Source organism: Eptatretus burgeri, chromosome 8, assembly GCF_056783735.1.
Source record: "Eptatretus burgeri isolate ZD-2024b chromosome 8, Ebu_testis_v1, whole genome shotgun sequence".
In the NCBI taxonomy this organism is placed as follows: Eukaryota; Metazoa; Chordata; class Myxini; order Myxiniformes; family Myxinidae; genus Eptatretus; species Eptatretus burgeri.
This window is the reverse complement of record NC_140968.1, coordinates 96,090,109-96,104,904: the sequence shown is the minus strand read 5'-3', so window position 1 is coordinate 96,104,904 and position 14,796 is coordinate 96,090,109. Positions and strand designations below refer to the sequence as shown.

The 14,796-nt window shown below is 48.4% G+C and overlaps 1 protein-coding gene across 1 annotated transcript in view; it reads left to right on the top strand.

Moving 5' to 3' along the window:
* LOC147022328 (chitin synthase chs-2-like) overlaps nucleotides 1–14,796 on the top strand; it is a gene marked incomplete at its 5' end in the record, with an annotated part of 284,439 nt that overhangs the window by 169,861 nt on the left and 99,782 nt on the right. The window contains 2 exons of the mRNA XM_085890495.1: nucleotides 981–1,076; nucleotides 1,214–1,252. Coding sequence (XP_085746621.1) covers nucleotides 981–1,076; nucleotides 1,214–1,252 — 135 coding nt within the window. The remainder of the gene's footprint in view (nucleotides 1–980; nucleotides 1,077–1,213; nucleotides 1,253–14,796) is intronic.

Sequence of the window (14,796 nt, the reverse complement as noted above, 5' to 3'; positions counted from 1 at the left end):
CCAAGGTATACAAAAAAATAAAAAATAAAAACTCAACCAGAGTAAATAATCTGAGATATTCAATGTCAAAAAAATAGATGGGATTTTTGGTTGCTATTTTCATTTTAATGCCAATTGGTTTTAGTTATGGTTCTACAATCTCTTGTGTCCTGCATAAATTCACAATGGAGGGAGCCATTGTTTGAAGGCTGTACTGTTACGAGGAACTTTTTAGTTCAAATATAATAAATTGCTTATCGATTCAACGTCCTTCCTTCTTATGCAACACCTTCTTATTTCATGCAGATTTGAAGCTGTGGGTTTGTATCATTTCTGGAGGCACAGACATACCACTGGTGCAGTGTGCCCAATAAATCAGGGCAAGATATTTAGAACTTGGTCACGGTGCTAGAATACAATGGCCTACTCTTTTAAAAGAGTACCACAGGGCCTTTTCGATCAACCAGTGAATGTTAACAAAAGGATTAGGCAATTTGATGTCTTATATTCATGGTGTATTCACTGACACAAAGATCTGCTTGTGAAGCACCAGAATGACAGTTTATAGTTGGGTTTGGAACCTAACTCAGAGGAGACAGATTAAAGGTGAGTATGAACTGTGTTACAGCAGACTCTGTGGCATAATGGTTAGAGCATCTTCTCTGAGTCTAGGAGTCGGTGGTTCGAACTCTGGCCGAGTCATAAAAAAGTCTTAAAAAAACAGTATGAGCTGCCTGCTTTCTTTATGCGCAGCATTTAAAAATTGTAGAGCACAGACAAACAACGTTAGCTTGGCCACCATTGCACAGCCTTTGATGGACCGAATGGCCTCTTCTTGCATTTAAGTTCCTTATGAGGAAATTCATTATTAATGTGATTATCATTGTTATTATGTACAGTTGTCTGCATCTTGATTAATCATCCAAAAATACAGTGGTGTGGCTTTTCATATGGAAAACTTTGTTTTATAATAAACAAAAACCCATCATTCTTTGTTTCAGATATGAGTCTTTGGTGGACGTTGACATCTATCCATGTGCGACGATGTGGCACGAAACTCAAGATGAGATGACCCGCATAATGACATCTATTTTCAAGTCAGCACTTTCTAGGCAACAGTTTTGCACAATAAAATATATAACTCACGAAAGCTCGAACCATTGGTTTATTTATATATTTATTTATTTGTTTTTTTTTTAAATGGTGAACAAATAAAAACCTTTGTTTTGTTCAGATTGGACAAGCAACAAGTTCGATTTACACTGGAAAGAACGTAAGAAATTTAACATCTATTTTACATCCATTTCATTCACCTTAATTGTCATTTCAGTTGATGTTGATTGTATTACATAATTATCACTGTCTGTATTTTTATTTCTCACCCTGCAACTAGGTCCCTGCAACCACCCCCAAAAGACACGATTTTTTTCAATAATCATATATTTTAACATTGAATCTTTATATACATGTATATATATATATATATATATATATATATATATATATATATATATATATATATATATATAACTGTATAGATATATAGATATACTGTATAGATATATCTTTTGGCCCTTTGAGGGCCAGAGGATGGAATATCTCTGGGCACTCACCCAGAGTGTCACTCCTGGATTCTGTGGACCTCTTTGAAGTTGTGAAGTTGGACCTCAGAAAAAGTGTGTGTCAGGGAGCTTTAAAAACAGGAAAATCCACTCCAGCAGGCTTGAAAACATAGGAATCCACACTTAGATCATGCAAATCGGGCAATTACAAATACTTCTAAGCAAAAAGTCAACTTCGGGAGGCTAACTTGGCGGCCATCTTGAAAAATGGCCACCATCTTCGATTTTGAAATTGCCAATCGGGCAGATTTGATCAGAAAGCCCTGCAGAACAGAAGTGCCAAATTTGATGCTTGTATCACAATTTGTACGATTTTTCTACTATCTACTACACTATAAATTAAACATAACCATTGGAGAACATAACTGTAAATGAGTTACACGCTATAAATGAAAGAGAATAACATGAAATGAGAAATGCTACGAATCTACAAAAGTTGCTGTTCCACCATGGTTCAGGTCTCACAGGGAGCCACAAACCAAGCTAGTAATTGTTGGCATACTCACGAAGATCATTTTAAGATATTCACATTAAACAGTCCAAATCAACATTGTCCACAAGGGTTGTCTGAGGATGACAATTCACAAATTCAGTCTATCAGGGGGTTTCACATGTCGCCCAGACCTCGTGGTGTGAAAGACTTGCGATGAAATCTCAGCTACTGTGGGATTTGCTGGTGGAGTAGTGGAAGCCGGGTCCTTGTGGAGGGAAACCCAGGCTCCAGGCTTGTACACACTGGTGATGACGCAAAGCCAGGAACTACTGTCAGAGCAGACTCTGCCATTTTTTGCAGATGTCTGTTTCTATGTAAAACACTTCCCATCGCTGACTGGACTACATGTGACCTGGGACTTGCATGGCACACAGTTACCCTGGCTTGATTCCACACACCATTTTCCTTGATGCAAATGCAGTCATCTGCTTCTAGTATGCCCAGGGGCTTGGCACTTTGATCGTAGTGGTACTTTTGTTTTTCCTGCAATTTTAGTAGCTCTGTTCTGATGTCCATCACCACTTTGGGTTGCAGCATGTGTGCAGCTCTGGGTAATCTTGATTTAGCCTTCTACTGTTCAGAATCTGAGCAAGGGAGTATTTCAGTCCAGTGATTGGAGTATTCGGGTACTCCATCAATGCAATATACAGATCATGTTTTTCTCATCAGCGACTTGATAGTCACAATGGTCCTTTCACTCATGCCGTTAGACTGTGGGTATCATGGACTGGAGGTCACAAATCTAAATCCCCATTGTGATGAAGACCCTCACCAATCCTGGCCAAGAATTGAGGGGAGTCAACTGAGGATTCTCGAATATACGGTTTATTGAAGTTGCACAGCACTTGCAAGCGGGGGTGGCACAGGGACCAACCACAGCAGTCAGAACCTGTACCACACTAAAGGTTACACTCCAAAAGTTTCATATATAAAACCTATTCCTAGGCGGAGAAAAGCAAGCAAAGAGAGAAACAAAGATGCAAGTGGGCTCCCCCCCCCCTACGGCCCTTGGGTGAATCAGCCATAACAGAGTTCTCCAGCCGTTTGTTGTCACTCCACTGGAATTCATAACAGCCTGCAGACACTGCTCTCTGGCAAGGCCATGGCTAGCTTGTTGATATTACATTTTAACACATCGTACAGCAAATTGTAAAACGAGGGCAAAAGCTTGGAAACACAATTTGAAGCAACCAGGCCAAGGGTTTGAATCCAGACACCTGATTAATGCAATTGATGAATGTTTAAATAAGTCAAATGTACAAATATGTGGCCAATCAATAGTCATACCTGACATTCAGACCTGACACCCATACCTTGGCAAACTGTTATTGGTCTTGACCAGAAAACGGCGTGTGATGACAATCATTCAGCCTCCTCAAGCTGTGATCACAAGCATTCAGAAGAGACTAATTGATTTTTTTCTGGGGAGGCCACCACTGGCTCAAGCCAGATGTGTTGGGCAGGCCACGAAACTCTGCTGGCCAAAACTTGGTGCGCATCCCGAGTCGAATCATGGCTTTTCGAATAATGACAGTAAAACATCTATTACATGGTGAAGTAGTGTCCTGGTATCCTCTCACTAATACCTTATTCAGGCAAACAGATGGAATGGACTATGACTGGGAACTCTTCCTCATGGTCCTGAAGAAGGTTGATAGAGCTTGGCTTCCTGCTTTACAGCAAGCTCTGGGAATGCAGTGGCTAGAGATCTCCGATGATACCAGGAAGCTTGTGCATGAGCCACTATTCCAAAATTCATTATTTGCTGGAATATCTACCAGCCGATCCTTCATAGAATACTTTACAAATAGTGGAATAATAATGTGCGAGATCTTATGGAGCCTTCCTTGAAGCAATGGTTGCCTGCGAGCTCGGTTTCTAAAAGTATTGGTTTTCATTCAATTGGAATAGTGAGTAAGGTCATGAGGATAGTAACCCAGATTTTTTTACATTTAACTATTGGGTGGAATGGAGTAAATGAAGAAGTGGATTTTGCCGACGCTTTCCTGAACTTTCCATCACTGCCCAAAATCACCATGACATGTTCTCTTAAAACAGTGACGAGTCCGTTGTGTTCCACGTCATGGCGGGGGGGCGGGGGGGGGACAGTCAATGGAATTTGTCTGGAAATGATTTTACCAGGCTGTACGGCACCCTTAAGAAACCATTGGAAAGAGACAACCTGCAGGAGTTTTCCTTACTCCAGATTGGAAGGTGATGTAGAGATCTCCAACTGTTGGTTGCATGGGAGACCTAAATTGGAGACTTGTCCATCAGGCCCTGGCCACACAGGTGTTACTCCAGAAGTTTAACCCTTCTGTGTCGAGTTTATGTTCCTTTTGTAAGACTATGGAAAATTTGTATCATGCTTTTATTAAGTGCAAGAGATTGTCACCTCTGTTTCTGTATCCGAGTCATATTTTTTGTAAATTTAAAATTGTTTTTTCTTTTCCAATACTTATTGAATCAAGACATTTCAGCTTTTAATTTTTACTCCATTTGTAAAAATTTCTCAAAACATGTTTTCACGTTGTTATTATGGGGTATTTTGTGTATATCAGTGAAATTTTTATTTAATTCATTTAAAATTCAGGCTGCAGCACACCAAAATGTGAAAAAGTCAAGGGGTGTGAATACTTTCTGAAGGCACTGCACAGGATATATATACTGTGTATATATATACTGTGTATATATATATAGTGTGTGTGTGTGTGTGTGTGTGTGTGTGTGTGTGTGTGTGTGTGTGTGTGTGTGTGTGTGTGTGTGTGTGTGTGTGTGTGTGTGTGTGTGTGTGTGTGTGTGTGTGTGTGTGTGTGTATACACAAGCCGGAAGGCAGCGATGGGTCGCCGAGCATAGAAACAATAAGATATAGAGCAAAATGGATGTCATATAGCAGATCGGGAATCACCTTAAGATTATGCATCTCAAATCTCATCCATTTCCATCTACTGATGACTACTCGGTATCCATTTGAATGAAAAGTACCAAAAATGCGGTTTGAAATCGGAAATCCCCAAAGTTCGAGGGGGTGCTGTGGTGAACAAAGATCTAAATAGAAAATCCGGCTCGATTGTTTGTGCACAATGTATTCCAGACGATTAGTGTGAATTTTCATGACCATCCGACCATAACCCGAGGAGTAGCATTTGGCGCGAAGGCACCTCCAGCTCTCGCATATTATCGATTTTTGCACTAATTGGCCTTTGACCCCTGACCTAAGCAAAATTGGTCAATATATCCTGAGGCAAAGTTGTAGTACTCTTTGAGTACCATGAACCTGCAAAGTTTCATTCGTATCGATGCACTCACCTGGTCGCGAGGGGGCCTTCAATTTTTGCCAATTTTCGCGCATACCCTAATTGTAGGGGGCGCTGCGGGTAAAGTATTCCATATATCACAAAAACCGGAATATATTTGATAGAGCATCACCTGTAGATCATTCATGCCAAATTTCATAACCCTACGTGGGATAATGGCTTTCGGAATTGATTTCGCGTGAACGGTACCGATTTTGAAGTTTTTTCGGTTGTTGCTAGGGAACCAAAGCGGCCCTAGCAACCATCACAATTTCCAAGGCACTTGGTCAGAAGATGTTCCTACCACCCGAGTTTGGTCAAAATCCACCCACGTTTACTACCAATTATGCTGATGACAAACGAACAAACATCCAAAGAAACAGACAGAATTACTGACAATAAGGGTCACCTATTTTCGTGACCCAATGTATACACTGCACATATATATATATATATATATATATATATATATATATATATATATATATATATATATATATATATAAAAATATTGTTGCGAATTCGCGCCCGCCGGCGTGCGAACGGCCACGTAACTCGAATCGCGGCACGTCGCCCACCGGACGGACAATTCTGTCGTGACCCTCTCAGACTAACGCCGGGAGCTAGTCACGGGTGGGCCTTTCAGCCTCACCACGATCCTGTCAATCGGCCCCCCGCGTGGGATAGGGTTGTTTGCCAAACTCGACCTACCTAAGTACCCACGCGGAGGGTAGACCGGGCGATCGCACCTCGCCGCAGGTCGACTCCAGACACGGGCCACTTAAGTGACCCGTTCCGTACTATCGGGATAACCGAGCGGTGTTATCGTCGGCCTCGACGGTTCCGATTAATTATCGGGTGTATTAAGCCCTCTACCAACCCTTTACGTGAAGCAAGATGGAGATTCAATTAAAGAAAAGACGAAGCGAAACGGGAAAACAGTTCAACATAATGCACATTTATTCTGCGGCACACGGAGAGCACACATATACAATTACAACAATTATGCACCTACAGCAAATGCTACAAAAGAAACACAACAATGCAGATCTACTACCGACTACGCAAGCACACGGCAACACTTACACAGTTTTACTTTGCAGACGGCGCCAACAACACATTTACTCAAAAGCAAAAGAAAAGGGCCACCCTCAAAGACAAGGGGGCAGACGGGGCCTGTGGGCCGCGAGACCGGGTGGATCCTACCCGTGTTTTTGTGATGAGCCGCAAATGTGGCGGCGCGGCGGTGCCCCAACTCCGCGCTCCTTCGCGGGTTTCGTTGGCACTGCTTGGAGTGGGGTGGGAACGGGCCCCCTTTTCGCACTATCTCAGCATGGGGGGGAAAAAAGGGGGGGGATTGTTGATGCTCTGGGGAAAGACGACAGCCGGCTTGCTTGGGTCCCGCGACGAGCGACTCCACTGTGAGCTCGTCGCCGACCGCCGTCTTCCTTGCCTCGGACCCGAGCTATCCGGACTCTGCAGCAAACCACCTGTACGCCCTCGCCTGCCGACTCACTCCGCGCTCCAACCCGACTCGACCGCGCTCCAAGCTCCAGGCTTCCCCTCTCTGCAGCTCCCCGACAGACTCCGAACCCCGACAGACTGCGAGCTCCACTCGGCTCTCCGACCTCTCCAGACTGACTCTTCCAAACTGACTAAATTCGCCCCGCGCTCGGCGCTTTATAGTCCGGCAGGAGAACCCATATGCAAATTTCTGGATCAGAACGAGCTCGGGGGTGGAGCCACGCTCGCCCATTGGACGGAGAAAAAGGGGAGTGAGTCTCCCCTGATCCTCGAATTTGCATATCCCGATTCTACTCCGACACGCCTGGAGGCGGGGCCAAACCGCCCCGCGCTTGCTGATTGGACGGATCAGAAGTGGGCGTGTATCATTCCTGATCCGAATTCTCCTCGGAAAGGCCGCACTTTGCACTCGTGGTTCGGCGCGCGTCCCGTACGAGGCCAGGACAACCCGACGCTCGGCGTTCACAAGTGGTGCGCGAATGGCCGCAGAAGGAGAGGTGAAGGTGGTGGAGGGTTTATTGTGGTGGTTTATGGCCTTGGCGACGTTTGGAATGGCGGTGATGCGATGTTTGCGGGAGCGAGTTGTGAAGGTAAAGATCGTGGCTGTTGGCGTTGTTGTTGTTGTGAAGCGGCGATGCGGTTGGTGGTTGTTGTGTGATGGCGGTTGAGACGTGGTTGGTTCAAAATAAAGATAGAACAGAAAAACGGCTATCTTAAAGGGTCGCAGCCCGAATGAATCACATTTATTCCCTCTAAACAACGGGTTTGGGGCAAACTACACATGTACTTACAGAGATATCTCACCTATGGGACCTGAATGGTGGTTTGCAAATTTCCTCAACCGCAACACTACCCCCTCCCCTTTTTACAGACTCGTCCCGAGTCGTCAAATTTTCGTGTGCCATCATGTGTAGTTCTCCCCTAGTACGTTTTACCTACGGATCCCTGAGTGCGACATTCATGGTATTCGTGTCCCCAAAATAAATAACCTGAGGGCTGAGTAACTACCTAAACAAACCCACTCACACGGACGACTTAAATAAAATTGCCGGTGCTAAGACAGACATGCCGGGGCGCACTCATATGTACAGTACATCTTAACCTTAACTTCCAAATTTTACACTAAACCATGGCCTAGGATCAATGGACTCTGCAGAAAAAGAAAGCAGTTAGCCGGGAGCCAGGCTGCTCGCATGCAGTCTCTGGCTCACGCAATGCAGGTGACAGGGAATGTGGCCGGCTGCTCACACGCAGTCCAAGGCCTTCCCTTTTGAACTGAACCCAGTGAACCACAACGATGCATGGGCTGCACAAACGCAGTCTCCGTGCCAGCTCAAGTGGCACACGCAATGAGCACAACGGCTGGATGGATGGATGGATGGACGCGAACACGGTGCACGGGCCGCCACTGCAGGCCCGTGTTGTAGTTGCCAACAGGGCAGTTCTTGCAGCTTGCAAACTGTTGCTTTGATCCTGGCGCACATGGAAATGAACAGGGGGGGGGGGGCAAAGCAAAGATTGAACGGGCCTGGTGAACAGGGGCAGTGGGTATGGCATGGCAAAGGTGAGCAGGCAACACAGCCGACAGAACAAGGCCACTGCAGGCAAACACAGCCGGCAGACGAACTGGCCGGCACAGGCCTTGAAGTAACACAGCCAGCAGATGAAGCTGACCAGCCTTTGCCTGTCAGTGGAGGTTGGTGGAGGGAGTGCGGTGGTACTGGCCACTCGGAAGGTGGGCTCGGACCTACCCTACGGTCTCCCTCCCACCTATCGCCTTTGCCTGTCACTGTCTATACCCACCCCCTTAATTTGTAAAACCCGATTTAGCCCCAACTTTTTTTTTGTTGTTTTTATTTTTACTTCCCCACTATGAATCGTCCCCTAACCCCCTTTACTGTCCTTGTTCGGCTAACCTATCCTGTCACCTAGCCTACTCCCAACCCCTATGTTCCCTTCCCGGAGGGGAATAAGGGAGAGCTCGCGTCCTGCGCCGAGGCCCAACTCAAGCCTCAAGATGGCCTCCCCAGACTTCAGTGATCTAACCCAAAGTGGGTCCAGCGGCCCACAACGAAAGCGAAGGGATGGATGGTGCGGAGGGGTACACTTCCTATCTACCCTAACCATTAACCTTTAAACTACCCTGGGGCTTTCAAAAAGCACCTCTCGCTTAAACTATTGGTTCTAACAACCCAGATTCCCGTCGCCTGTGTTGGTGTCCTCTCAAATTTCGGGCCTCGCCCCCCAATTTTCTTCCCGTGCCCTCACACGGTCTCATGGCTGGGACGCGTGGCTCCCCTTGGCAGGCACGACCCTCTGCCGAATCTCCAGCTATGGCACCCCCGGGCACGACACTGCCTCCGAGCCTACCAGCTCCCTAAACACCGGGGAGTTCCCCCCATGGCACCTCCCCTGAAACGCACACGTGGCAGACTGGCTTCCCGGGCCCCTTTCCGAGGGTCACCCGTGCACACAACACTGCCCACGCGGCTAACGGCACCCCGGGCCCCCGCACCAAGCGGGCGCACCCGTGCCCACTACGCTATCCCGGCCCCCCATGGGCCCTTGGCCTACTACGGCCGGCTAGCCTGGTGCCCGGGGTACCCACTCAGCGATACTCACCTTTCGCAGCCACGCTCCCAACCCGTCAACAGGGCTCCTGCACCCCTCCAAATGGGTATCGAGCCTACACTCCCACCAACAGCAAAACGACTTCCATTTTTCAATTTGACTAACCCAGCTAACTCACTTTACACTGACCCCGGGGTCCCTTGGGCGGGAGTCACTCCTCCCCCCAATCACTCATCGCACCATGCATTCCCCATTCACTCCAAACACACAGACCCGCTGGCCTCACTCACTCAACATGTACTCACCTCACAACTCTTCAGCACACACACCACTGAATTCCGCCATCCTTCTAACTACCTCCCCTAACTAAACTCATGCTCCCACATCGTCCCTTTAACTACAGCACGTTCCTTTTAACACTACGTAGCTAAGCTACGTCCCCTCTACACACTCACAAGTCTGTCCATGTCCTCAAAATCAAAAAAAATCATTTCCCATCCTAAATCTGGCGACCATCCCTCGAACTAATCCATTCCACGGGCCCCATGAGGACTTACCCCTGCCCCATGGAGCCGGTCTAACTAAGCTAACCTTTCCCCCTAACTCGTGTCCATCCTGTGCCCAGGCCAAGGGGATCATCCACCCCTTGCCCAGGAATGTTGTTCACCCGAAAGCGGGGCTTGCTTTTTAAAAAAAAATTTCACATGCGCAGCACCAGCGTGGCAACTCGCAGCTCGCGCACTTTGCACCTGCCCGTGACGTCATGCAGCTGCACGTGTACCTCGTCCCTCCTTGGACGGTACCATCCGGCAGGGATTCACCCTCCTGCCGGATTCCAACCACACACGCAGCCATGACGTCACCCGGCGCATAAAGAAAAAACACAAGCCTCACGTCTCGAGGGGTTCCCCACGCGAACACATCTGCTCTGCCCATTGGAGCTTAACACACACGCCCGCGTGGAGAACCCGTCCGGTCCAAATCCGTAATCCTGCCTAAACTTTGTCCGTCCGCGGGATCGGCAAATCCACCGCGTGCGTTTCCGGACCGGGCTTCACTCCCGCAATCGAGCACGTGGGGGCCTCGTGCGTTGCACAGCACGGACCTCGCACTCGCTGCTGGGTGAACCCGGCACGGTCCCCGAAACAGCTGCAGCCGCTACCCGGCTTTTGTCCCTCACATGTCGCCGTCGTCGCCATTCGACCCACGCACACCTGCGTGTTACGACGCACAGACTGCACTCCATTAAACTCACATTCACACCGGGAGACGCGGCTGCATGCTCACGCATGCCGACCGACATCTCCCTTACACACAGCGACCTTGCACACGCTGTCTCTCTCACACTCGGCCGCTCACTCATGCATGCCATTTCCCTCACACAAACCATACCACTCACACACGCGGGGGCACTCGCCCGCGGTGTCTCATCCACACACGGCATGCTGGGGAGCACGCCCTTCGGCACACTTGCCACCACACCACTCACACATGGGGTCGCTTCCACACACGGCGTGCTGGGAAGCACGCACTCCGGCACACTTGCCACCACACCACTCACACGCGGGGTCGCTTCCACATACGGGGGCGCACTCACTCCTGGGGTCTCATCCACACACGGGGTCTTTGTCACCCACCCGGTCGCTCTCACACACGCCCTTGCACCCGCGCTATGCGTGCGTTGCAGCACGCATTTCGCCACACTCGTGAACACACACCTCGACACCACACACACCGGGACAACCACACTGGGGATTCGTGTCCCCAGAAGGGGCTTCGGGGCCTCTATACCCCCCAAGCTTTCCGTGCACCCGTCCACAGCACTCCTCCCCTCGACCTCGCAAAGCACGACCGAACCCACCTGGTCGTGACTCGCCTCAAGGGGGCATACTCCCTCCCCTCGTTCCTGGAGGAGGCTATCCCGCTGCTCACACTGGGTCTCCACCCAGTCCGCCTGCTCACCCCCATTGTCCTCCACTACCTCTGTGTGTGTGTGTGTGCGTCACTAACCCCGTCTTCATCGTGTAGTCTTCCCTCGATCATTCTCATCTCCCGTGTCTCCACTATTTTCATTTCTTTTGTCGTCACCTCGTGTCTCGTCTCACACGTTTTGGTCTCCCCATTTAATTTTTCCCTCTCGGTCACCGTCACAACCCTCGCCCAACACGTCTCCCGAATTAATTTGTCACCCTCCCCCACTGCGGGCCTGACAGCCGTTGAACCCCCTCCCAGCTCGTTCGCTCCCACACGTGGCATCGCCATTTTAAGCTCCCCGGTTACTGCCTTCATGCCCGCCTGCAGGCTTCGGCCCATGTTCTGCGTCTCACCCCGCAGTTCTCTCATTTCTTCCTTCATGTTTGTTTCCATCTTTTCGTTCATGCCTTTTATTTCGTTGTTCATTTGTTGCGTATTCGTATCCATTTTTGTTTTCACTTCGTTCATTTGTTGTGTATTCGCATCCATTTTTCTCATCAATGCCTCAAACATTTCCATCGTCCGATCCGTGGGCGAATTCGCACGTGGGGGCCATTCGTCCGCCACCCCAGCCACTGCGCCCATTCGAACTCTGGGTTCAGTTGGGGGGAAAGTTCGTCCTGTACAACCAGCATTTCCTGCTCAGGGTTCTCATCCTGGACCATGGATTCTAACAATTCTACATCCATTTCTAATACCCCCGGCTCCCGCTCGCCTTGAGACTCCATCTTATTTCTCGTAAAAGGTTAATTTGGCCTGCTCGTAATTTGGAGGGAATCGGGGGTCGCTCCTCTCACCCCTGGACTGATTCCCGTGAATTTAGCTGGAGACAGGAGAGCCCGTTTTCCCGCTCTCCGACACCAGTGCCGCGAGGAGGGGGATGGGTTTGTGTCCCACGACCTGACACCAGTGTTGCGAATTCGCGCCCGCCGGCGTGCGAACGGCCACGTAACTCGAATCGCGGCACGTCGCCCACCGGACGGACAATTCTGTCGTGACCCTCTCAGACTAACGCCGGGAGCTAGTCACGGGTGGGCCTTTCGGTCTCACCACGATCGTGCCAATCGGCCCGCCGCGTGGGATAGGGTTGTTCGCCAAACTCGACCGACCTAAGTACCCACGCGGAGGGTAGACCGGGCGATCGCACCTCGCCGCAGGTCGACTCCGGACACGGGCCACTTAAGTGACCTGTTCCGTACTATCGGGATAACCGAGCGGTGTTATCGTCGGCCTCGACGGTTCCGATTAATTATCGGGCGTATTAAGCCCTCTACCAACCCTTTACGTGAAGCAAGATGGAGATTCAATTAAAGAAAAGACGAAGTGAAATGGGAAAACAGTTCAACATAATGCACATTTATTCCGCGGCACACGGAGAGTACACATATACAATTACAACAATTATGCACCTACAGCAAATGCTACAAAAGAAATACAACAATGCAGATCTACTACCGACTACGCGAGCACACGGCAACACTTACACAGTTTTACTTTACAGACGGCGCCAACAACACATTTACTCAAAAGCAAAAGAAAAAGGCCACCCTCAAAGACAAGGGGGCAGACGGGGCCTGTGGGCCGCGAGACCGGGTGGATCCTACCCGTGTCTTTGTGATGAGCCGCAAATGTGGCGGCGCGGCGGTGCCCCGACTCCGCTCTCCTTCGCGGGTTTCGTTGGCACTTCTTGGAGTGGGGTGGGAACGGGGCCCCCTTTTCGCACTATCTCAGCGCGGGGGGGAAAAAGGGGGGGATTGTTGATGCTCTGGGGAAAGAGGACAGCCGGCTTGCTTGGGTCCCGCGACGAGCGACTCCACTGCGAGCTCGTCGCCGACCGCCGTCTTCCTTGCCTCGGACCCGAGCTATCCGGTCTCCTCCCCAATTCTCCTCAGCCGACTGCAGCAAACCACCTGTACGCCCTCGCCTCCCGACTCACTCCGCGCTTCAACCCGACTCGACCGCGCTCCAAGCTCCAGGCTTCCCCTCTCTGCAGCTCCCCGACAGACTCCGAACCCCGACAGACTGCGAGCTCCACTCAGCTCTCCGACCTCTCCAGACTGACTCTTCCAAACTGACTAAATTCGCCCCGCGCTCGGCGCTTTATAGTCCGGCAGGAGAACCCATATGTAAATTTCTGGATCAGAACGAGCTCGGGGGTGGAGCCACGCTCGCCCATTGGACGGAGAAAAAGGGGCGTGAGTCTCCCCTGATCCTCGAATTTGCATATCCCGATTCTACTCCGACGCGCCTGGAGGCGGGGCCAAACCGCCCCGCGCTTGCTGATTGGACAGATCAGAAGTGGGCGTGTATCATTCCTGATCCGAATTCTCCTCGGAAAGGCCGCACTTTGCACTCGCGGTTCGGCGCGCGTCCCGTACGAGGCCAGGACAGCCCGACGCTCGGCGTTCACAAGTGGTGCGGGAATGGCCTCAGAAGGAGAGGTGAAGGTGGTGGAGGGTTTATTGTGGTGGTTTATGGCCATGGCGACGTTTGGAATGGCGGTGATGCGATGTTAGCGGGAGCGAGTTGTGAAGGTAAAGATTGTGGCTGTTGGCGTTGTTGTTGTTGTGAAGCGGTGTTGTGGTTGGTGGTTGTTGTGTGATGGCGGTTGAGACGTGGTTGGTTCAAAATAAAGATAGAACAGAAAAACGGCTATCTTAAAGGGTCGCAGCCCGAATGAATCACATTTATTCCCTCTAAACAACGGGTTTGGGGCTAACTACACATCTACTTACAGAGATATCTCACCTACGGGACCTGAATGGTGGTTTACAAATTTCCTCAACCGCAACAATATATATGTATATATATATATATATATACATATATATATACATATATATATATATATATATATATATATATATATATATATATATATATATATATATATATATATATATATATATATATATATATATATATATATATATATATATATATATATATATATATATATACACACACACACTGTCTATATATATATATATATATATATATATATATATATATATATATATATATATATATATATATATATATGTATACCGTATATGTATATATGTACACTGTACATATATATATATATATATATATATATATATATATATATATACTGTATAGACTGTATATATATACTGTATATATGTGTATATATATTATACACTGAACATATATATATATATATATATATATATATATATATATATATATATATATATATATGTATTTATTTTTCCTGTTTATTGAATTTCTATATGAGGTTTATCTCCAATACAACACACACACACACACACACACACACACACACACACACACACACACACACACACACAC